General features: G+C 45.7%; 2 protein-coding genes across 11 annotated transcripts in view; both read left to right on the plus strand.

Annotated features, from left to right (window-relative positions):
- The window catches only part of RAD54L2 (RAD54 like 2), a 248,935-nt gene extending 246,454 nt beyond the window's left edge, over positions 1-2,481 (plus strand). For all 10 annotated transcript variants that reach the window (XM_074198071.1, XM_074198070.1, XM_074198075.1 and 7 more), the window contains one exon: positions 2,463-2,481. The gene's annotated coding sequence lies outside the window, so the exon portion shown is untranslated. The remainder of the gene's footprint in view (positions 1-2,462) is intronic.
- A 3-nt stretch (positions 2,482-2,484) lies between these two features.
- TEX264 (testis expressed 264, ER-phagy receptor) overlaps positions 2,485-25,004 on the plus strand; it is a 36,344-nt gene continuing 13,824 nt past the window's right edge. The window contains exons 1-2 of the mRNA XM_074198083.1: positions 2,485-2,751; positions 14,372-14,593. Of these exons, the coding sequence (XP_074054184.1) occupies positions 2,494-2,751; positions 14,372-14,593 (480 nt within the window). The 5' untranslated portion in view covers positions 2,485-2,493. The remainder of the gene's footprint in view (positions 2,752-14,371; positions 14,594-25,004) is intronic.

Genomic DNA, 25,004 nt, shown 5'->3' on the forward strand with positions numbered 1-25,004 from the left:
AAACTAAGGGAAATGAAGATCTAGTGAGAACATGGAGAAATGTGAATATGAAGTTAAGCTAGTGGTATCTAAAAGCAAAGTAGGTTTATATTTTGAGTTTTGTTTTCTGTTGTGATTGTTAACGCTACCCTTGCTGCTGGCCATAGCTTTAGCCTGGTAAAAAGTGCCCTGGATTTGAAGTTGAAAGATTGAGCTTTGAATTTCTTATGCTACCTTTGGGACTTGGCTAAACCTCTGTCCTCACCGTCTAAATTTCCTAAAAATGAGGGGTCTGATGAGTTCAGTCTTTAAATTCCCTTTCAGTCTATATCCCATGGTACTCCTTTGTTAAGGAACTTTTCTGATCACATCTCAGTGGGTATTAGGAGGCAGAGCAGATTTCTTATTTTTATTTGATAGAGGAGTAAATTGAGTTCCATAATAGTGGTGATTCATACATATAGTGAGCTGTAGGAGCAGCTCTTACTAGTAAGAGTTGGGATTTCAAGTCTTCTACAATTCAAGTCCTGTGTTCCTTTTTTCTGATGCTGCTCTCTGTAATTATACAGGAAACCTCTAAAATTCTCAAGAAGGAAGACTTTGGTAGCCAAGTTTAGTCAATTGATGTTTAGTCAACATCAATTTTTTTTTTTAAATTGTGAACAATTTTAACTGTCTAAAATATATTTTCTTCTTTTGATGCTATGCTTAATAGCATTTTATTTTTTCCAATTAATATATATAAATAGTTTTCATCATTCATTTTTGTAACATTTTCTCCCTTCCCTCCCCCTCCCCAAGACATAAAGCAATCTGATATAAGTTATACATGCACAATCATGTTAAAAATGTTTCCATGTTAGTCATAAAGCATATTATTTTCATGCCTGCCTTCATAAACAGTGGTGTCAAATTCATAAAAATAGGGTCAGAAAACTATCTGTGGGAATCTCTACAGACTATAGATTGACTTAGAAAACCTCATTATGTATTTTATTAACGTTAATGTTATATTGACATATATTATCAATATATGTTGATAAATGATATGAGACAATTAACATTGTGGATATTATATCTTTTATTAATTGTGTCAAATGCTTCCCAATTAACATTTTAATCTGGTTCAGGAGAGGGGAAAGGGTAAGCATTATGGGCAGCAAGGGCCTGGCATGTTTGACCTCTTTGTCTAAAACAATGAATTTCCTAACTAGACTTTAAATTCCTTGGGGGAAGGAAGGTGGAGAGTCTTCTTCATCATTGTATCCCAGGCACCCAAAAAATGTTTGTTAAACTGTTTGTTGAGTATTTCATCTTAACTTTTATTGATTATTTAAGGCCATTGTAATATTTTCTGCTTTGTGCTGTGATGGTGTGACACCTTACAGATCTCTTTGGGGTGACTGAAGCTAGTTGTCCTGAATTTGCTAACTTAGCTTGGGCTTTTTATGGTCTTCTATTGGCTTATTTTGTTTCTTTTTGTCTTCCACTGGCAAGCCATTACTTCTCTTAAGTAGTAGATGCAGTCACCTTCCAATTTCCTGCTTTCTAATTTATCTTGAACTCAAAGACCAGATAATGAGACTTGTTTAAACCATATGTAAAACTAAGAGGAAATCGTCTTTTTTTTTCCTGTCTTTTTGGTTTGTGGCTATTTTCTAGAGTTGAGAGAGCTGAAAAGTTTAACTGCAGATAAGTAAAGTATTATCATCATAATTAGAGCTTCAGAAAGCTTTTTTCTCTGGGGTTTTGTATCTCCCAGCATCCTTTTTATTAATAGATATCTGGGTCTTTGCTTCTCTCTCAATCCTCTTCTGACTACAGCATCCCTGAATGTGACTGACCAAAGTACTTGGGAAGGTGGATTTGAAAATCACAGACTGTTAGATTTACAGACTGGGGTCCTTGGAGATCATCCAGTCCTATCCCTTTCTTTACTGAAGGGGAAGTGGAGACTCAGAGAGATGGGAATTGGGGGAGCGGGGCTTGCCCATTGTCCCATGGGTAGGAAGCGGCAGAGCTGAGGACTCAACACCCTGGTCTTCTTTTGACTGGCCTGCTGTCCAGACCAGGCTGTGGGAGGATCACAGAGATGCTCACATCTCTCTGAGGTCCAACTTTGTTCAGAACAGTATCACCCCTTGACTGGGTGTTGGATTTCCCTCCTTGAGACAGTCCCACCCCCCCTTCTTGTGATTCAGCTTGAGGATAATGTGATGACACTCTGGTTGCTTTCAGAGCCTCAATGATTGTGATTAAGAAATAGTCTTGCGGCCTCTGTCATCCTTTGTTGATCACCTTCTAGGTCATCCTGTCACAGTAACCACCTCTGGCCCCTCCTCCTCCTCTTCCTGGCTCATAGCTTCTAGTGGAGGGACCCATGGTCAAGGAGGATACATCTACTTGGGCTGGAGACTGGAGCAAAATCCGCTGCCATCCCTCACCTCATTCACCTTCCCTTTGGCCCTTTTTTTCTCCCACAGCGTCTCTCGGGGAGCAGAGGGCCCAGACGCCATGTCGGAGTTACTGCTCCTGGGCCTGATTGTGGCCCTGGTGCTGACCCTTCTGATGACCCTGCTGGGTTTTGCCGTGTACTCTGGGCTGCTGGAAGACGTGGTAGTGAGTGCAGGTTCTCCCCCAATCCGGAACATCACCCTGGCCTACAAGTTCCACGTGGGGTCCTATAAGGATTCGGGCCGGCTATTTACGGAGAGCTGCAGTATCTCTCCACGCCTTAGTTCCATTGGGGTCTACTACGACAACCCTCACACGGTAAGCTGTGGGCTGTGGGAGGTGCCGGGTCAGGGAGATCCTGCTCCTTCCAGGGTCCAGGGTTTGCTTCTGTTGGCCCTGCTTTGAAGGCCAACTTGGGGGTACAGTTTTGCTAGGGCCATCCCTATCCTGGGTTTGAAATTCTGCCCAGTCCCCAGCTTCACCTGGACTTTTTTTTGGCCAGGCAATGGGGTTAAGTGGCTTGCCCAAGGCCACACAGCTAGGTAATTATTAAGTGTCTGAGGCTGGATTTGAACTCAGGTACTCCTGACTCCAGGGCCAGTGCTCTATCCACTGTGCCACCTAGCCACCCTCACCTGGACTTTAATGGACAGAATGGATCCTTCAGTCTTCCCCTAGGAGTTGGCTTTCCCATCATTCTGTTGCACATTCCCCCCACTCATACCCACCCTTCCCCTAGGTGTGTATTGGAAATGTATTGAAATTTGTGCTGTTACTTTGTGCCTTCTTTCCTTTTCTGGATTCAGTCTTCCGGGCCTGGGGATGAGCTGGCATGGGCTGGGGGTGGAAGCTGGACAAGTGTAGGCCTCTCCCTCTATGTGGGAATCAGAATCCTTCCATTCTGGCTGCCTTCCCCCCTGACCCTGCCTTCCCTTTACCCTAAAGCCTGCTCCTCTCCAAAACCTTTCTTGTACCCCTCTCACCTCTCCCCTTGGGCCACAGTTGACTCTTTTGAGAGCAGAGTTGGCCAGGTAATGGGATGAACCAAGTTGCCCTTGATGCCAGGATACCTGACTGGCCAAGCAGCATCGCTGCCCTGGGGCTGGCCAGTGGGCCACCCTGCTCTCTGTAGGCGTCTGGCTGGCTTGGAGTCCTGGGGAGTGAGTCAGGGCCTTCCAACGTGGCCTTCGTGGCATGGGGAGGTCCAGCCCACAGCCTGGCTGTGTTGGCATCTCAGGGTTTTCAGCAGCAGGCAAGGCTCCTTAGTTCTTTTGCTTCCAGCCCCGTCTCTGTCTATTCTTTCTCCACACCCGGAGTTGGCTCTAAGCCTAGAATCTGGAATTCCCAGCTCCGGTTTCCACCTCTGATGGGTGTGCATGGACTTGGCAGACTTTGGTGGCTCCATCTGTTCTTCTCACTAAGCTTTACCTCTTCTGTGCCTGGGCCAGGCTTCCCCTGAGCTTGGGAGACCAGTAGGAAACTCTATGACATTAGGATACCCACCCCTGCCACTCCAGCTTCTGGAGAGGGATAGTTGGGCAATCCACCTTTCTGATGGTCACCTACTCTGCCTAGCTCCCATTCATCCAGCAGGACAGGCCCCTGACCCAGGGCAATATCAGCCCCAAATAGAACCACATTTGCCCAAGCTGAATGGGTTGAGGACACAGAGCCTGTTAACCCACTATTGGCTTGAAACTTCATATCCAGACACTACTTTGGAGGAGTTTAAAGTACAAGCTGAGGGACCCCAACAAGAACTCAGGTTTCTGAGTGAGACAGACCAGCCATTGATGCCTAGTTTCCTATGGCCCAGACAGCAATGCTCTCCCAAGGTCTTCTAATACAACTTTGCCCCTAAAGTTCCCAAGACAGATACCCCAAGTCACAAAGACCCTGAGATAGGAGCCTGGAGGGTATCCCCAGGATGAGACTTCCTTTATTTATTGGGTTGGACAGATCCCTCACTAGACCCTACAGGATTCCCTACTTCTACTTGGGGCAGGGAGCAGGTCATGACTTTGTGACCTAATTCTTTAGCTTAGGGCAGAAAAGTTGGATTATTTTTTTTTCTTTCCTTACCCACCTTAGGTAAGGGTGAGCCTTATCTCACCTTGACCTTCCTATTGTCCCCCCACTCCCTCCTCTGCTCCAGTCCCCTCCCCCAGATACCCCACCCCCAGATGTACCTTGGGTCTGGTTCTCTGATCTTGTATTTTGCCCACTACTACATATGGAAAAGAAGAAGAGAAATAGTTTAGGCCATCTCTAGACTGGGGTCCATTTTTTTTCCTTCTTTTCCCTTGCCCAGCCTCCCCTACCAAAAAATAAAATAAAATACAGTAAAATCCCACTGATCAAGTTTGATCAATATCCTATTCCAGAAGCACCTCTGTCCTTATTCTGTCATCACCACGTCACAGTTACTCTGTTGTATCCAGTAAGACCTGAATATTACCCGTGGAGGTGACCTCAATGCCCTGGTAACTTCCCTTGAGGATCCTTCGTGGTTCACATCTGCTGCCTTCTGAAAGTGTCCAGATCCTAAAAAGAAGTCAGTGCAAGAGCTGACCTCTGGCTTAGTCCAAAGTGCTTTATGTTTCCTCTCCTGCTCATACCACTGAGAGACTACAGGTCTCCTTCCTATTCCCTCTATTGAGGATCTGGAGGCTTAGAAATGGGGAATGGCTCGCCTGTGGCTACGCAAGTATTGGAGAAGGATTAGAGCTTGACTCAGTCTGGCTTCCTTGCCTCTCAATGTCTTGAACCCAACACCATATCAGTTAAATGCCAAGAGGGTGACGTGATTGGGTCATAGAGACAATTAAAAGCCCTAAAGACCTTGGGCCACCCTTCCTACTGCCTCATACCTCTCTGATCCATCTGGGTAATAGCGGGCACTTCGTAGTATTCCATCCAGGGGATGGCCACAGATCTGGCATCCAAGGACCCCCTGTCAGAGGGTTGACCCCACCGGAAACAGCCTTTTTTGTGTGTGTCCTGGACCAATGTGATGTCAGACTCTTCTCAGAGTAATGTTTCTGAATAAGTCTTTGTTTGGTTTGGTTTTTGTTTTTTTGTTTTTTTTTTTTTTTAGTTTTTAGTTTTTTAGCAAGGCAATGGGGTTAAGTAACTTGCCCAAGACCACACAGCTCGGTAATTATTAAGTGTCTTAGGCTGGATTTGAACTCAGGTACTCCTGACTCCAGGGCCAGTGCTCTATCCACTGCACCACCTAGCCTCCCCTGTTTCTGAATAAGTGAAGGAAATACTGAATTTTAGTTTTAGAAGTTAGTGAAAATAAAGTTGTAATTTCTTTCCCCCCATCCAGGTTCTGGGCCCTTTTGAAATCTGTCTAGATAGTCTGTGGACCTTTGATTAAGAACCCCTGAACTATATCCTTTACAAGCCCATTCTTTTTGTTTAGGCATCTTCTCTGTCTCTCTCTGTCTCTTTTTCTCTGTTTCTAGGGTATCTCTCTTTGTCTCTGTCTATCTCTGTATCTCTCTCTCTCTCTCTCTTTCTCTGGGTTTTTGTCTGTCTTTTCTGTCTGTCTGTTTCTTTGCCTCTGTGTATCTATCTCTTTTTGCCTCTGTGTGTGTGTGTGTGTCTCTTTGTGTTTATGTGTGTGTGTGTCTTTCTGTTTGTCTCTGTACATCTTTCTTTCTCTGTCTCTTTGCCTCTGTGTGTGTGTCTTTGTCTTTGTGTGAGTGTGTATGTGTGTGTCATTCTGTGGATGTGTCTTTCTGTCTCTATTTCTGTGTTTCTGTCTCTATGGATCTTTATCTCTGTCTCTATTTCTGTGTGTGTGTATGTCTCTGTCGGTATGTCGCTATGTGTGTCTCTCTTTGTCTCTTTGTATCTCTCTCTGTGTATGTGTCTCTGTCTTGCTCTCTCCCTCTGCTCTGTCCCCTCTCCTCCCTCAATAGTGTTGAGGCTGCCTCAGCAACAACTGTTTAGCCTAATCCTAGGTTGGTTAGAGCCAGGTCCATTGCCAGTCTGCCTATATTCTTGCAATATTCAGTCTGCAGTATTCTTGAGGGCCTGAGACATGCCTTGGTTGCAGAATGAAGGGCTTCCAGAGAGAATGATGCCTCATGGCCTGATCTCTGTGTCCTTCTGAGGTAGACTCTAGGGTGCTGGCTGGTGCTCCCCAGCAAGCCTGGCCTCACTGAGGGTGTCAGGCCAAGTTGCTCCCCATTCTCAGGTTCCCACAGACTCCACCTACCTCTTCCCTTTCCCTCCCACTTACAGGTGGCACAGGAAGGCAGACGCACCCTGCCTTTTGATGTGGCTCTGGGAGGTTCTTCTGCCCTTTGTCACAAGTCTGGGAGGGGGAAACTGAGGCCCCAAGTGGCTGTGGTGACTCTCCTAAACAGGAGTGGAATGTTGGTGGGTGAGGACTGTCCCTCTGCCCTCTCATTTTAGGAGAATACAAGCTTTTTTTTTTTTTTTTTTTTTTTGTCTGTGGGTAGGGAGGTTTCTTGCTCTTAGCCACATTTCCATGGCCGAAGCTGGCTCTTGCTGGGCCATGTGTGAGATGGGGCCTTGGTGTGAGTTCTTGGAGTCACCTTGCTCTTCATTCTCATCTAATGGGGACTCAGGACTCTTCTCTGCCCCCCCCTCCGTTCCAGTGACTTCCCAAACTCCTGGCCCTTCAGCCGGAGGAGGGGTCAAGAGGGCACAGGGGGTGTCTGGGAGTTGAGCAGATCTCTTTGGCCATCTTTTCCTGAGCCCTCAGGTTTTGTGATCTGCCACCCATGCCCTCATCTAAATGACTTAATATGGGCAAGTCACTTAACCCCATTGCCTTGTAAAAACTAAAACAAAAACCCCCAAAATCTAAATATTTAGACATTTAGTAGGAGGGTGAAGGGGAGGGGAAGCTGTGAAAATTGGGGAAGGGAACGCACATTTATTAAGCTGAATGTGTGCTGAGCCACCTTTGGAGGTAGATACGATTATCTCCATTTTGCAGATGAGGGAACCGAGGCAGACTGAGGTTAAATGACATACCCAGGGTCATGCAGTTAATAAGTACATGGATCTAGATTTGAACTCAGGTCTTCCTGACTCAAGTAATTGCCTAACAAATCAACAACAAAAATAACAAACAAACCCCCCAAAACCTAGTCTCTGGTACTACCTGCTAAAAAAATGGAGAAGAGCCCAGTGATACCCCAGCCTCTGTCTTGAGGAGACTTAGTCCCAAACAAGACTAACTTGGCCTCAAACACTAGGACAGAATTCTCTTCACTCCTTCTTCCCTTTCTCCTACACACTTGTCTTCATTTAGCCCCTTAATGCTGAGACACGGACTGGGGGACCCCCATGGCTGCTGAATGCCTGTCTAGGACTTGTGCAACCTTCCTGGGGTGGAGATGTCAGGCTGACCTGAGGCAGGCTGGAGCTCAACTTAGCTTCCCTCCCAGGCCAGAGGTGGGGCTTGGTTCCATCATTGCTCTGTTTACCTGCCTGCCACCTGGGCCCTGACCCCACTTTGGCCCACCCCTGCAGCTTCCTGCTTTCCTGCTTTGCTGGCTTCCTTCTCTGTTTCCTCTGTCTGGAGCTGAGTGGCCACAGTGGTCTTACCCTCTATCCTGGCAGAGGGAGGGTTGGGGAGCCAGAGGAGATGCTGCCCTTGTTTAGGCTCAGGTTGGATAATTTCCTTAAGCTAGCTGAGCTACCTGTCTGGGCCTCTTTCCCCACTCAGGTAGCAAGGACACTTTCTCCACTGTACCCTTCCCCAAACCTGTATTGTTTTGAGATACACTGGGGAAGCAGCAAGCATGCCCTCTGTTAATTAAAACTCCTTAAGAATCCGGCCCGCCCCTCTCTAGGCCCATTTTCCTTCAGAAGAATGAAAGACAATAGCTCTTCTGGGCCTGGAGTGGATGAGCTGGTATTTCATAATCACAGGAACTTGACCCCACCTCTTCCTTAACCTGGAGGGAAGCCTCTTCTCTGATTTCCTGGAGATGTTTAGAACATCTCCAGTGGATGGATGGTGCTTAGAAGGTTTTCTTAACTTGGGAGCAGAGGAGGAAATTTTTTCATAGCGAAGCTCTGTGTTCCCTGACTTTGGAACAAAATAATAATTCACAATATAGTTTTCTCATTTTCAAATCAGTGGAAGTAGGCATTCTAGTTTTATTTTCACTGTGTCTTATATGCAGAATTAAATTTTTTTCAAGTTGAGTGAATCTCAGAGCCATATGGGTAGTAGGTTGCAAGGTTTGGAATTTGACCTAGGTCTTCTTGACACCAAATTCTGACCCCTTTCCCCTCATATCACTGTCGCCCTGTCCTCAGGTAATGGAATAATATCCAGCAACTATCTGCCACCCATCGTCCTTGAGATGGTATACTCTGCTGAATGACTTGTGAAGTCATTTCAAACTTGGCAGGTGTCTGTTGAGTGTGGCCCAGATGCACTAAACCTTGGACAAGGGAGATATTTCATAACTGTTTATTGAATTGTTGACCTGGGCTATGGAAGTAACCTGCTGATGGATCTCCCCACTCCAGTCCATCCTCCACCCTCTGTTGGGTCTTCCTATCACTCCCTTTCACCTTTAGGATCAAAGATATATTCTGTTTGGCATTCAAAACCCCTTTTAACCTGATTCTACCTTGGGACCCCCACTCTGTGATTCAGTGACACCAGCCCCCCTCTTGTTCCCCCAAACCTGAAGTCATCTGCCTCTCCATCATCCCTCCTGGCTTCCTTCAAATCCCATCCAAAATCCCATCTTCTGCAAGAGAAACCTTATTTAGTCTTTAATATTCGGGCCTTTTCTCTGAGACTGCCTCCAGTTTATCTCATTTCTGTCTTGGGATAGTATAGCATTCCACTGACCCTGGAGTCAGGGAGAGTCCTCTTCCTGAGTTCAAATCTGGCCTCAGACTCTTACTAGTTGTATGACCCTGTAGCATGAGCTGGTCAAGGAAATGGCAAAGCACTCCTTTGTCTTTGCCAAGAAAACCACATATGGCAGCACAAGGAATCAGATACAACTGAACAAGAACAAACAACAATATCCTGTCTGTCTGTAGTTTTTGGTACATTGTCTCCCCTGTTCAACTCTAAGCTCCCTGAGGACAGGGACTGCTTTTACCCTTGCTTTCCATTCCCAAGCCTTAGTACTGTACTAAGCAAAAGCTCTTTGGATCATCTTTCTTTGAGAGGTCAGGCCCCTCCTTCTAGCCTGGTGCCCCTCTGAGGCTTCTTGGAGGATTTCCCTGGGACTTCAATCGTAGTAGGGAGGGAAGGAAAAAAGGAAGTGGCCAGGAGATTCCTCTTCTGAAGCTAGATAGCCACTGAATAAAGAACATATAGTCAGATTGCTTGGGTCAGAAGGTCTGTCTGTGTAGGTTGGACTTAGCTCCCCCAGGATGGCCAGACCTCTTGGATCTTGACTCCCCCAATTTCACCTCCATCAACAAACCAAAAAGACACTGCATCTTTCCCTGGGCAGAAGGCTTGTTTTTTGGTAAATTAAGCCTCTTCACCAATGATCTGGTCTTTTGGGAGGGACTTTGAAATTATAGTCTAGCATGGAACTAGATAGTAGATTAGAGGTCAGTGAACATGAGGGACAGTTTGAAGAAACCTGGCAGCAAGACTTGAGCCCTTCCTTGTTTAACTTTCTTCAAAATCAAGGCCAATCCTCTACTCTGAACTCATACCCTTCCTGTTTAGTAGGGGTCCTCCTTTTCCAGGAATCAATAAATGCATGGAAAAAAAACAGGAAAAAGCTTTTACAACTGTGTTTTAGGGGCAGTGCTGGGGATACCTTTTGGGAATTCCTTAGCCCAGAGATCCTAAAATCCTCTTAGAGAGGCATTCCTCCCCAGGAGGGTAGTAGATAAAATTTAATTGATGGGCAGTTAGTTGCCAGGTGGCTGGCTGCTTTAAAGAACACTTTAGATGGGGTTTTACGCAGCTTTAAGGCAGATGACAAAAGGTGTCATCTACTCTTAGGTGAACCTGCTTAGCCACTTTCCTAATTTGGGAAGAAGAGTAGGAAGGGACTTTGAGAAGTCACAGGGTGGTGGGGGTGGGGAGGGAAGAGTAAACCAGGAGCAGGTCTGTTCCTGTAGAGGTGGTTCCTTGTGGTTAATCTTCTCAGATTGTCTTGGTGGGGTCAGGGGTCTCTATTCTCTGAATATGCAGATGGCACCCCAGAGGAGGCCTCTCCTTTTGAGACAGAACCAGCAGAGCCCTGTAGGCTTCATTTCTTTGAGCTCTAAGGTTAGGATTCCTGGGGTGAAGGCTTCCCTAAACTCGCAACACAGGATTTAAATATTTCTTCCACAGTATGAATACAAATTCCAAGACAGTCTCTGCTTTCCAGGAGCTTATTAGTAATTAAGAGTTTATTGAAGACCACATACAGGGAATGGTGGAGGGCCTGGAAGGGCACTTTGGTCCAGAAAATTACTGGGAAGATGAGTGGGTTCATGGGGGGGGGTGGAACCCATCTGGGACAGTGGCAGAATGGGTTTGATCCTGGTTCATGGGGCTTCCCCTTCATGGGGCAGAAATTCAAAAAATGCCCTTGGGTGGCTGTGTAAGACTGGAGATCCTTAAGCCCTGAATGCCCTTTCTCTGGAAGGAAAAAACTTACCCAGCTTGGCTGAGGAACTGGCTGACTATATAAGCATTGGTCTCTGCAGGCCCAGTGGGGCAGTCTGTTTCCCTGGCTTGGTCCCCCTGGTTGCCCCTGTCCTTCCCAGGGAGAAGGGCTGTCCAGCTGCTGAGACCTAAGGCCCCCTAGGCCACATTTGGCAATGGTTGGGGTTGGGGGAGAAAGAGGGAAGCTTGTCCCTGGAGGAAATCAGCCGAACTCACCTTGGTGCCAAAATAAAGTCAGAATCTGGAGGCTAAAGGGGCAGCACCTACTGCTGCCCTCTGGGGCCTTCAGGGCCCCAATGGACTCGTGTTGGAACTTCTTGACTTTATTTCCTTGGCTGGAGGGAGTGTTCCCCAGAGGCCTCTGCCAGCTGGGCCTGCTCCTGGCTGTCAAGGACAGATGCTGATTCTTTGGCTTGTCCGGTGGAGAAACAAATCAGAGGGTGCCCAATCTCACATGGAATATCCCTGGTGTAGCCTGTTCCCAGAACCTGAGATGCCCAGAAAGGAGGCAGATTTCTAGGAAGCTGGATGGCCTGCCCCCTCCCTTGCCCTCCACCACAGCCTGGGTCTGCCAAGGCTTTGTAGCAGCTTTTCCCCATTCTCTCTAGGGCAGCCCTTAGCTTAGTGCCTGCTGTAGTAATTCATTAATAAATGCTTGTTGATTAATAGATGAAGGAGTAGCTTCATCAGGGAGAGTGTGGGAGGGTAGAGGATCCTCTCCCTAGAGGGCCAGCTTCTCAGACTTGAAAACAGTGGTTGAGATGGTCATTTAGTTCATTAGAACTCTGGGCAAGCTATACTACAGCTTCTGAATTTGTTCTGGGCCTTAGAAGCCAGGAGATCTGTAGGTGAAAGACCTGTGTATCTCCAGGAGGGCAGAAGGTAGAGAGGCCACGTGTTTGGCTGGGAAGGAGCAGCTGCTCCCTCTGGTGACAGCATTTCTGACTGCAAGGCCCTCTCTGGTCGCTGGAAGACTTTTTTTTTTTTTTTTTTTGCAAGGCAGTGGGGTTAAGTGGCTTGCCCAAGGCCACACAGCTAGGTAATTATTAAGTGTCTGAGACCAGATTTCAATTCAGGTACCCCTGACTCCAGAGCTGGTGCTCTATCCACTGCACCACCTAGCTACCCTTTCTCTGGTCACTGGACCAGGAGCGGGCAAAATCATCTGATCCATCCCTCTGGGGAAAATAGCTTCAGAAAGGGGAATTGATGGTAGGAACCTAGGACTCCAATGGAAGCTTCTCATTAGCTAACAAAGGAGATGGACTGAGTAGAACTAAGGCCGGTGGATGGTAGAGCCCAGAAGCAAGGTCATCGGGTCTAGAGGCCTCCAAAAATGAGCAAATGGTCACTGTAGAAGGCCTAGGTAGGGGATCAAGGATCCAAGGCAAAGTATAGGCAAGGTGGAGCCAAGACCAAGGGTAAGGGAGACTTGAAGTTAGAGCAGGAAAGTTTGGGGCTCCCTTGGGAGCCAACTGGAGGATGGAAGCAGGGAAGACTGTAGCTCCTGGCTTGCCCAAGACAGGTAAGAGTCTGAGTTGGAAATGGAGGATAGAATTGGGTGGGAGCAGGCATGCAGAGCAAGTCCCCCAATATAATAGGAATAATTGAGGAAGACAGTTCTGAGTCCTGAGAGGTCTTAGAGTGGAAGTGAGGGGACTTATTAGCAAGGTGAGAGGAGGTTCTTTCAAGCTTTGAGATGTTGTACAGTGGGTTCATTGGGATCCCTAAAACCCAACCAGAGAACTAGTAAAGTAACCAGCTTGATGCTGGATCTCAGATGATGCCAGTGAAGCTGGGGATAGATTCTAGGAGGTGACTCAAAGAACCAAGAGCATGGGGGAAGAGAGAATTTTTTCAGGTTTATCCAAGAAGAGGAGATGAGACATAGATTGAAATTAGAAAGGACTGTGGAACTGAGTCACACCATCTGCATTGATCCTTATATCAAAAATAGTTAGAAGGGAGGTTGATGCTGAGGAGACAAGAAGAAAAACAGAACCCAAAATGAAGGGTTAGTGATAGCTTGGGCGTGGTACCCCTGGAGAAAATCGGAATGAGGGGGTACTGAAGAATGACTAAAGTCTTCTTTGGGTTCTCAGACTTTAAACCAGTAACCCTTGATCCAGGTAGACTGCTTTGTTTTGAGAGCCTCCCCACCCACCTCCCTCCTACTTGTGGAGTCTGTCATTGTCTCCTGCTTGGTGTTACCTGCTTCCCCTGCCTTTCCCCAGGATGCCAACCTGAGCCACCAATCTCCTCTGAAGAGTACCCAGGTTCTCTTTCCTCCTCAATCTCTCCTTTTTTTGTGGAGCTCCGAGAATGAGCCACTAGTTATCCGTAAAGCCTTCTGACCTCCTTAAAGGAGATTGGGGCTGGGGGTTGAGGCAGGGACTGGCTGTTGGCTCCAGCTTCTCACCCCATCTGCACACTTGTCTAGGGCCTCGGGGTGGCAGCAGAGCAACATCACTCCTGGACTTAGTCTGGGAGGAAGAGGCTCCTTGCTTTGTGTCATCTCTGATTTGACTCTCAATGTTATGTGCCCCACCACATAATGCTGGGCCAGGAGGGTGTCCAGGGTGTCTTCACCAATATTAGGAAATCAAGAGAGTTTCTGTATCCATAAATGGGGCTTAAAGGAAGCTGGTTGGCACAGTTGATTGAGCCCTGTTCCTGGAGTCAGGAAGACCAGAGTTCAAATCTGACCTTCCCAAATTGTGTAACCCTGGGCAAGTCATTAAACCTCTCTTTCTGCTTCAGAGGTTACTCAATTGTAAGATGAAGAGCAAAGGATGAAGCAACTACCTCGTAGTAGTTGTGAGGATCAAATGAAATAATATTTGTAATCTAGCACAGTCCCTGTTACAAATTGGTGCTTAATAAATTAATTTAAATTATCAATAATGAATTATTATTAATTAAATAATGTCCTTCCTTCTTAGTAGCAGTCTTATTGGATTGTGTGGCTCTCATGGAAGATCACATATAAAGCAGACCCTAAAACACAATATAAATGCCAGTTATTATTGTTATTGTTGTTTCAATGGTGTGTTTGACTCTGTGATCCTGTTCATCTCTTTGTTGATCTTGGCCTTCCTGTCTATGACTAGGACCTCAACCCCCCCCAGCCCCACCTACCCCTTCCCTCTAGCACCAGCCCTGATGTCTCATCCAACCCCCTGCCCAGCAGCACCAGCCCTGATGTCCCCCCCCACTCCTGCCCTCCAGCACCTGCCCTGATGTCCACCCTGCCTGCTAGCACGAGTCCTGATGCCTTGCTTGTTTTCTGCCTCTCCATAGGTTCCTCCAGAGAAGTGCCGCTGTGCTGTGGGTAGCATCCTGAGTGAGGGTGAAGAGTCACCATCCCCTGAGCTCATCCGCCTTTACCAGAAGTTTGGCTTCAAGATCTTCTCCTTCCCAGCCCCCAGCCATGTGGTGACAGCCGTCTTCCCCTACACCACAGCATTGTCCGTCCATCTGGCTGTCCACAGGGTCCATCCTGCCCTGGACACCTATATCAAGGTGAGGCTTAAGCCCAAGTTCAGCTTTCATTTCTCTCTCCAGCCCTTTGTTGCCAGAGTGAAAGACCGAGGGTAAATTTGGGAGAACAAGGCTCCCATATGGAAAACTTAGCTGAGGTGAGTGATCCTTTCTGTCCTTTCCTCTCAGCCTGCCAGATTATAGTGTTGGCATCCTGGGGATGGGGCAACCAGATGTCTCAGTAGATAGAGTTTTGGGCCTGGAGTCAATCTTTCATGAGTTCAAATCCAGTTTCAGACATAGATAACTGTGTGACCCTGGACAAGTCACTTTAACCCTGTTCACTTTAGTTTCTTCATCTGGAAAATGAGCTGGAAAAAGAAATGGCAAACCTCTTCAATGTCTTTGCCAAGAAAACCCCCAAAAGGGTCATAAAGAGTCGGACACAACTGAAATGACTGAACAATAAACAGGAACAACCTGGGGGTGAAGGAACTTAAAGGGTTGGAAGTACAAGAGTGATTTGGTACCTCAGTCCCACTAGGAAGCTGCATCAGTCAACGGTCTCAATCAACAGTAGTATCATCTCATTGGAAAAGATTGCTCAGGTTCCCTGGCATCATATATATTGCCCTGCCGGCACATATGGATGCACCTTCAGCTTCAAGGACCCTGTCTAACTCCAGCCTCTAGGCCATTATTCCCTCCCAATCAAGCAGATCCTTCTGAGTTGAAGAGTGCTGGGTTCAAGAGAGTTAGCTTTGCCTGAGGGCAGCCTTTAAAGTTCTCTCCTCCTTTCCCACCAACCCAAACAAAAACCAGTATCTCTGTGGGGTACCAGCCCCTGAGCTGGGAAACTCCATCCACTCTGTAGTTGATATAGAGATAACCAGCAGCACCCTGTCTTTCCTCCCTTGATGTTTTTTGTAACTTAGGCTCATGATTCCTGGGTTAGCTTAGAAGGAACATGTAGCAAGAATCCAATTGGCCTTTGGGTATGGTCCCTGGGGGAAAGGCCAGAGCTGGACCAACCAAGAACTGTCTAGAATCCAGGTTCTACAAAGGGAAGGTCATTGCAACCATTGAGGGCAGGACTGGGAACGGGATGAGTGGATAATTGAGTGAGGAAAGGCTGTTGGAGAGGTTGGCCAGGCTTTCACTTAAATATCAGGTTTTTTTTAAACATTATTTCTACATGCATTTATTATTTCTCCCTCTCAGTACTCCTCCCCATAGAACAATTCAAACCAAAACAAGCCAAAAAAACCAAAACCCTCATAACAATTATGCATAGTCCATCAAAACAAATTCTCACTTTGGCCATCAAAACTCTGCATTTTTAAATCCATCCTTTCTGGCTGGAGGAGAATGGTGTATTTTCCATCATCAGTGGTTTAGCATTGAATTGGATCAGAGTTCTAGAGTCTTTTGAAGTCATTTTTCTCTGTATTATTGTCATTGTAAGTTTTCCTCATTTTGTTTACTTTACCCTTTATTGGTTTATAGAGAAGTTTGAAGTGGCTTATTTTATCATTTTGAGTGGCACAGTTCTATTTCAGCAGTCCTGTTATTCTGAGGGCTGGGAGGGAGGGTAGGGAGGAGAAGACACTTGATCAAACTTGGCGAAGGAGTTAGAGAAATCCCAAAGCAGTGCAGCCAGTTGAGAAATGAGGAAATGTCTAAACTGGGATTTTTCCTTAAATGGAGGTTTGGAGTTATGACCTTACCCTCCTGTCAAAAGGACAGAAGTTAGAAATAAAGTGGAGTCTTAAAGCTGATGAGATTTTACAGGAAGAGTTTATCACAAGAATGAACTTCCTGGAGCCTGATGGGGAGGTCAAAGATGTCCTACAATAATATCCTATTGCAGGGGTGGCTAGGTGGCGCAGTGGATAGAAGCATCAGCCCTGGAGTCAGGAGTACCTGAGTTCAAATCTGGCCTCAGACACTTAATAATTACCTACTTGTGTGGCCTTGGGCAAGCCACTTAGCCCCATTGCCTTGTAAAAATTAATAATAACAATATTCTGTTGTATCCATACCCCACAATTTGTTTAGCCATTCCTCAATAGATGGGTGCCATCTTAATTTTCAGTTTGGGACTATAAATGAAATGGGCTACTATAAATATTTTTTGACCATACATATAGGTCCTTTTCCTCTTTTCCTCCTTTTATCTCTTTGGAGTGTAGGCCTTTGTTGTTATATGTTCATTTAGTTGTATCTGACTTTTCATGGCCCCATTTGGGATTTTCTTGGCAAAGATGCTGAAGTGCTTTGCCATTTCCTTCTCCAGCTTACTTTCCACATGAAGAAACTGAGGCAATCAGGGTTAAGTGTCTTGCCCCCAGGGTCACACAACTAGTAAGTGTTTGAGGCTGCATTTGAATTCATGTCCTCCTTGTTCCAGGGCTGCCCTCTATCCATTGTCCCACCTAACTGCTCTAAGTATAGGCCTCAAAGTGGAACAGCTAGATTGGAGGATATGTACTTTAATGAGTTTGGGGGCAGAGCTCCAAAGTGCTCTCCACAATGACTGAACCAATTACAGTTTCACCAGCAGTGTGTAGATGTCCCTGTTTTCTCAAAGTCCCTCTACCACTATTGTCTTCCTCTTCTTTCACATCTGCAGATCGAATGGGCATGAGGTGAAGCCTCAAGAGTTTAGCATCAGTTGTTTAATAGAAAGTGTTCAGAAACGTCTTCCAGAATGTGGGGTGGAGGTGGAGGGAGAAAGTGGCTGTTAGTGTTGGTCTCCAGCTTCTCCTCAGGGTTGCTGGCCCCTTGAGATAATAGACTTTTGAGCAGCCTTGGCTGTCAGATCATGGTTTGTTAACAGCCAGGAGAGGGAGTATGGATGATAGGAGAACCAGGGAAGCTGCCTCCCTAGTGGATCACAATAAACTGACACTGCAGACCCCTTTCCCTTTCGTAAGACCCAAATTTAAATTCACATTAATAGTCCTGGAGCTGGACAAAAGAGATTTCTGTTTTCTCACTTCCATTTTTCAGTGCTCCTTAGACCCTTCTCTTTTTTTAAATTGATACTTTATTTTATTTTTCCAGTTACATGTTATGAAAACTTTTCAACATTCATCCACATGCATATGCATATTTTTAAATTACATAATTTCCTTTCACCTTCCCTTCCTATCCCCACCTTCACCCCAGTGGAAAACAATCAGGTGAATATTTCATATGCACATTTGTATTTAGCATGTTTACAGATTAGTCATTTTCAGTATGAGGAATTAGGATTAAAGGAATAGAAAGAAAACCATGAGGATAGAAAAGAAATATGTAAGAGAAGTTTTTTTAAAGTGAATGTAGTGTTCATTCAGATTCAGTCAGATTGGGTTTTTTGTTTTGTTTTGTTTTTCTTCCTCTGTTTAGGGAGAGCATTTATTGTCCATAACCATTCTCCTAGGGTTATCCAAGCTTTCCTGAACTATTAAGAGGAGCTCCATCCATCCAGGGTTAACCAACTTACAGTGTTGTTAATGTGTACAATGTTATCTTGGTTCTGCTCCCTTTGCTCAGCATCATATCCTGTAACTCATTCCATGCTTCCCTAAAGTCTGACATTCATGATTTCTTATATAACAATAGTATTCCAAAATATTCATGTGCCCTATCCGTGTGCCAACTTGTTCAGCCATTCCCCAATAGGTGGGCATTCCCTGAATTTCCAATTCTTTGCCTTTACAAAAAAGAGCTGCTATGAATTTTCTGGAACATTTCCCATTTTTTATAATTTTGTGATTTATGATTTCTTTTTATGATTTCTTCTGGATGTAAGCCCAGTGCTGGAATTGCTGGGTCAAAATATATGATCAGTTTTATTGCCCTTTGGATATAGTTCCATATTGCTCTCGAAAGGTTGGATCAGTTCACAACTCCTCCAATAATGCATTAATATCTCAATCCTCCCACAACCCCTCCAATATTGGTTATTTTCCCTTTTCATCATCTTAGCTAATCTGATGGGTGTAAGGTAGAACTTCACAGTTGTTTTAATTTGCATTTCTCTAATCAGTAATGATTTGGAGCATTTTTCCATGTGATTATATTTAGTTTTAATTTCTTCATTTGAAAACTGTTCACATCCTTTTACCATTTATCAGTTGGGAAATGACTTGTAACCTTATAAATTTGATGCAATTTTCTATATATTTTAGAAATGAGACCTTTATCAGAAACCTTAACTGTGAAAATTGTTTCCCAACTTTCTGTTTTCCTTGTAATTTTGGCAGCATTGATTTGACAAAATTGATAAATCCTTTTTAATTTAATATTGTCAAAATCATCCATTTTGCAATTTATAATGTATTTCTTGCTTGGTCATAAATTTCTCCTCTTTCCGTAGACCTGACAGATAAAGTATTTCTTAGTCTGTTAACTGATCTATGGTATTGTACTTTATGTCTAAATCTTGTACCCATTTTGACCTTATTTTGGTATAGGGTGTGAGATATGGGTGACTACCTAGTTTTGCCATATTATTTTCCAGTTTTCCTAGTTTTGCCATATTATTTTCCAGTTTTCCTAACAATTTATGTCAAATGGTGAGTTCTTATCCCAGAAACTAATGTCTTGGGGCGGCTAGGTGGCGCAGTGGATAGGGCACCAGCCTTGGAGTCAGTTCAAATCCAACCTCAGACACTTAATAATTACCTAGCTGTGTGGACTTGGGCAAGCCCCTTAACCCCATTGCCTTGAAAAATCTTAAAAAACAAAACAAAACTAGTCTTTGGGTTTGTCAAACAGTAGATTTCTGTAGTCATTTACTATTGTTTCTTTTGAACCTATCCAAATTCAGTGATCCATTATGCTATTTCTTAACCAGTACTAGGCAGTTATGATGACTGCTGCTTTATAGTGTAGTTTTAGATCTGGTTCATCTGGGCCACCTTCCTTTACATTTTTTTCATCAGTTCCCTCGATATTCTTGACCTTTTGTTGCTTCAGATGAATTTTGTTACTATTTTTTCTTTAATTATTTGTAGATGATAGGATGGTATGCTTAGAGAACTTGAGAAAATCATCTAAAAACTACTTGAAACAATTATAAAATTCAGTAAAGTAGCAGAATATAAAACCCACATAAATCATCAGCATTTCTAATATGAATAACAAAGCCCTAGAGCAAGAAATAGAAAGAGAAATTCCATTTAAAGTAACTGCAGACAACATTAAATATTTGCTAATCTACCTCCCAAGAGAAACCCAGAAACTGTATGAACACAATTACAAAGCATTTCTCTCATAAATAAAGTCAGATCTAAACATTTGGGGAAATGTTGATTGCTCATGGTTAGGCTGAGCAATAAAAATGACAATTCTACCCAAATCATTGTCCTTATTCAGTACCAAACAACTACTTAGACTCTTCTCTAAAGAGAGTCTGGGCAGGCTCCCTGGGAGGCAAGGCCAGGCTAATAGAAGGGGGTTTCCCCAACCCTCATCTCAGCCCTGACTGGTTCTCTCTAGTGCAGGGGCTTTAAGAGCAGGTCTCACACCTAGACCCCCCTCCCATCCAGTGCCCTTTCTATGTAGGTTGTATATCTGAAGGGCCAGCCTGCCCTCTGGGAGAAGGAAGGTGCTTTGGGAGTGCAGGCTTTGTGTGAAAAGACTTTAGAAATGTGTGTCCAAAGCCTGAATTCTAGTATAGGTACTGGGGCAGCTAGGTGGCATAGTGGATAGAGCATGATCCTGGAATCAGGAGGACCTGAATTCAAATGTGCCTCAAACTCTGAATAATTACCTAGCTGTGTGACCTTGGACAAGTCACTTAACCTCCATTGCCTAGCAAAAAATCTTTTAAAAAAGCATTTTAGGTACTGATACTCCTTCTTTGAAAGCTCTCCCTCCACTCCTCCAAGGGAGCCCTAGGCCCACTGGAGATGGAAAAGGACAGGAGATGGAGGAAATCCTGATCCTTGAGTCTGGACTCCTTGCTTCCCATGGTCTGTGGGCAGTGAGGGTGTGAGTTTCCCCACTGATCTCCACTTCTCAGAGCTAGCCAGCCATCCCCAGAGAGGCTGCTGGCACCTTATCTCTCTTCTTCCACCAACGGGCATTTCCTGAGCTTTCAGTCCCCAGAAGCCCCATCCTTAGCCTTGGCACAAGGGGCAGGAGTGGGGCATGGTATGGGCTGCCTTGGATTCCCCTTTGAGAACAAGTAATCCCACAAGGGAGGACTAGGCTGCTTGCAGAGGCTAAGTCAGGAGAAGCAATCTCAGCCTCGCTGCTTCTGGGGGCCTTGGAGCCAGGGACCCCATGGGAGGAGTTGGTGAAGGGGGGCTGAAACCCAGGGTTCTAGAGTATTTCTGTCCCTGCTCCTTTTGCCTAGATTGTTGTTGGAGATAGGGCCCTGAGAATCTGTGGAGATAAGTAGAACAAGGGGAAGCTGGTTCCCATCTTTCCCCCCTCTTTTTCCTCTCCAGCCCCCCAAGGAAGCAAAGGAGCGCACTAATGAGGCTCAAGTCTGCTGCTCCTGTGTGGGCACCCCCATAAGTGCCTGCATACGCTTCTCTTTGGGCCTCCAGCTCTATCTGCGTCCTCTTGATCTAAGCCTGGGGATGCTGATGAGCTTGCCATGGCTTGACAGCAGCCTGTCAGTTTTCCATTTCAAAAGAGAATAACAGTCTGGGGGAGTCCTGTTAAGCAGAGAAAAGAGAGGAGAGGGAAGAAGACTGAGGAGGAGGCAGGGGGAGTTGACCTGGCAGTGGATAGGACCCAAGGGAAGGGAAACACAGTTGTCCCTTGGAAGAGTCCCCAGGCTGCTTGTTCAAGAACCCAGGCCATCCCAGGAAGATCCCCCAAAGCTCTGTGTATATTCACCTCAAAAGCCCGGCTGCTGGGTGCTGTGGGTTACCCACTACCCAACCTCCACCCCCAAGCCTCACTCACCAGTCTTCTTCCCTACTTGGCTGCCCAGCAAGCTGGGACTCCTCTTGTGTCTTCAGGCTGTTCAGATGCCAGTCCTTGAGGACTTGATGAAGTACCTTGTCTGCCAGGTGAGGACAGACATCAAAGATGTGAGTCATCCCACTCCTGGTAGGGAAGGAGCACCAGCCCCTGTCCTCGCCTGTTCTCTGCTCCCCTGGCATCCCATCTCTGCTTCCAAATAAAGGCACACCACCACCCCAGCCACCTCTCTGAGTCTCCAAGACTCAGCTCCTCTGCTCCTTCTTCTGGGGCGCCCCCATCCAGTGTTTAGGGCCTGTTTACAAGCTGTTATGTTTTAACAGAATATACATGCCTTCTGATCTTTGTGCTCCATGAGGGCTTGGTGAATTCTTGCTTGTTAAATGAAGAGGAAAGAGGCAGCAGAGATGCCCCAGAAGCAGAGAGAGACTGAGACTGCTTCTCCTGACCTGGCCTCTGCAAGTATCCCTTGTAGGATTGCTTGTTCTCCGGGGTGAATCCAGGGTAGCCTGTGTCATGCCCCACCCCTGCTCGTTGTGCTAAGGCTAAGGACGGGGCTTCTCCCTGGCCAGGGAGAGAGCTCTGAAGTGGCACTCAGAAAGCTGTTCACTTAGGTGAGTCTTTGTGCCCCTGTTCGGGATTTTCTTGGCAGTGGTTTGCCCTTTCCTTCTCCAGTTCATATTATAAATGAGGAAACTGAGACAGACAGGGTCAAGTGACTTATCTAGGGTCACCCAGCTAGTGAGTGACTGAGGCTAGACCTGAACTCATGAAGATGAGGGTTCTTGCTAAGCCTAGTGCTCTACCCCCTGTACCACCTAGCTGTCCACAAAAAAGATACATAGAGGATCACCTGAAGTTCTTCTCAGGAGGCATAGCAATAAGGTGGGGGGGGAATCTCACAAATGGGAAACTGAGGCAGATTAAGGGACTTGCCCTAGGTCACATAGCTAGTATGTCTGAGCTAGATTTGAACTCATGCAGATGTCTCCAGGCTGGGTCCTCTATCCCCTTCATTACCCAATTACTGAATATTAAAGAGTTATTGCCGTCCTTACCAGCCTGGGGCTCAGGGTAGCAAATCAGCCCATGGTTGGCTTCCAGCTGACAAGCCATTACCTCGAAGTCCCAGGGTATGAACCCCATAGAGTTAACATCTGCTTAGAACCTCCAGGACAGAAAAGGGGCAGTCATCATGCAGGATGCTGAAGCCTAGGCATGGAGGACCTCATTGGCATAGAAATGAGACAAGGAGCCAGAGACACAAAGGTTGGCAGTGCCCCCCCCCCCGACCCACTGCTGGCTCGTTAAGGGAGAGAGTGACTGCCAAGGTCATAGAAAGCAGCTGCTCCTCTCATTCCAAGGCACAGTTCCCAGAACTCCCTTCCCCTCGCCCCGGTGTGATGTTCTCACTTCTGTCTCTCCTAGCTCCCTTACCTGGCTATGCTACCCACTCATTGGCATTGCCTTCTTTCCCTGTTAGGCAGGTTTGGTATTCCATGGAAGAGGCAGAAAGCTTCTCACTCAGATGATCCAACTTCAGTTTATTGAATTAGAGATAGACAAACAGTTATACAGGATAGCTATAACATGCATGTGTATATCGCTGTTGCATGAGTCTCTCCATGTCCACAGAGTGAAGCTGCACATATAACTATGTCTGCGGGCAAGTAGCCTGGGTGTGGTCCACAGGGGTTAGTGTCTTTTACACTGATTTTTATGGGGAGGTGAGTTAGGTAGGCTGCTCCATTCTGGGCTAAACCAACCTCTCATCCCCTCTGAATACACCTGTCATGAGCAGTTGAGATAAGGTTAAAGACAGATTAGAATTGCTATTGTGGTCATCTGTCACTCTATCTGATTGGATTGAATTACCCCTTTGGTCCTGGAAAAGAGAAAGATCATGGGCACCAAGAGGATGGGGAGCAACCAACCCAGCAAGGAGCATGGGCATAGTACCCAAATTGGACCAGGCTGGCAAAGAAGGATGCCCTCTGTCCTTGGTACCATTCCAAGTTCCTCATTCTCTTCTCTTCCTCAACACTCTGACAGCCTCTAGCCCTCTTTAAATACCTCCATGGACCATCTCATTCAGTTTTTTAAGAGCCAAGTTGCTGACCCTCCCAAATTCACTTGTTCTTTGATTCATTCAGATAAATGATCAATGAGTACTTCTGTGTTCATTGTTCTATATCTGAGAGAAATGAGAGAGAAATCTCTGTACTTAGGGATTCCATAGTCTACTTAGAGAAGTAAAATATGGATCCATAGAACTGACCCAAAGGGAGATACAAATTTATTAGCACAATACAAGGATAGAGAGAACTTCCCTAGATAGGGAAGTCTAGGGGCAGCTCAGTGGATAGAACACTGGCCCTGGAGTCCGGAGGACCTGAGTTCAAATCTAGCCTCAGACACTTAATAATTACCTAGCTGTGTGATCTTGGGCAAGTCACTTAACCCAATTGCCTTGCCAAAAGGGAAAAAAAAGGGAAGTCTAATTAAAGTGGGCAGCATTGAATCACAGTCATTTTAAAGAATAGATCAGCTCTCCAGCTCAATATAGGTGAGGATTCAAGAACTAGGAAAAAATGTGAGCAAAGGCAGGGAAATGTAGAACATGTTTGAGGAATGAATGACAGATGATAAGAGACAAGGCAGGAAAAGAACCTTGAATGCCAAACTTGGGAGTATGGCCTTTATTTGATAGGTAATAGGAAGCCATTGAAAGATTAAGAATGAGGTGATGATGCAATGACAGCTATGTTTAAGGAAAATAGTTAATTAACTGGGTATCAGAGGAGGAGAAGCAAGAGGTCTAACAGGCCAGTTAAGAAGTCTGGGTAATATGGGACAAGAGTTGGTAGAGAATTAGGATTAGAATTCGACTGTAATCTTCCATCCTCAGAGAAAGAGGCAATCCTTCAGGCAAAGAGGCAATCCTTCAGGCAAAGAGAAGCCTAGTCTGCCATCAGCTCCCCACTCTTTCATTTATTTTCAGTCTTTCACCATTTACTGGCTTCTTCCATACTGCCTCCACATCCTGAAGATCCTTTCCTCCTTGATCCTTTCTCCCAGGCTAATAACCCTCCTGTGTCCTCCCACCCTTTGAAGCTCAAAACTCCCCAACAGCAGATGTCTCCGCTTCCTGTCTTCTCACTTTTCTTAACCCTTACTCTCCAGCTTCTGACCTCATCATTCCACCCAAGCTCTCTCTCAGGTTACTGATAATCTCGATTACCAAATCTGATCTCAAACCTTGTTCTCCTTGAGGCTGCCCCACTGCAGCCTCTGAACTGTTGACCATGCTCTACTCCTTGATACTACACTCTTACGTTCTCCTCCTTCCTATGTGACCTTGGATTGTCTTTGCCGGATGCTTCTTCCAGATCACACCCTCTATCCATAGAGAACTCTCAGGGTTCTGTCTTGAACCTTCTTCTCTTCTTCATTGATACTACTTCTCTTGGTGAGATCACCAACTTCCATGGATTGAATGACCATCAGTATGCTAATTATTATT

This window comes from Macrotis lagotis, chromosome 8 (genome assembly GCF_037893015.1).
Source record: "Macrotis lagotis isolate mMagLag1 chromosome 8, bilby.v1.9.chrom.fasta, whole genome shotgun sequence".
Classification (NCBI taxonomy): Eukaryota; Metazoa; Chordata; class Mammalia; order Peramelemorphia; family Peramelidae; genus Macrotis; species Macrotis lagotis.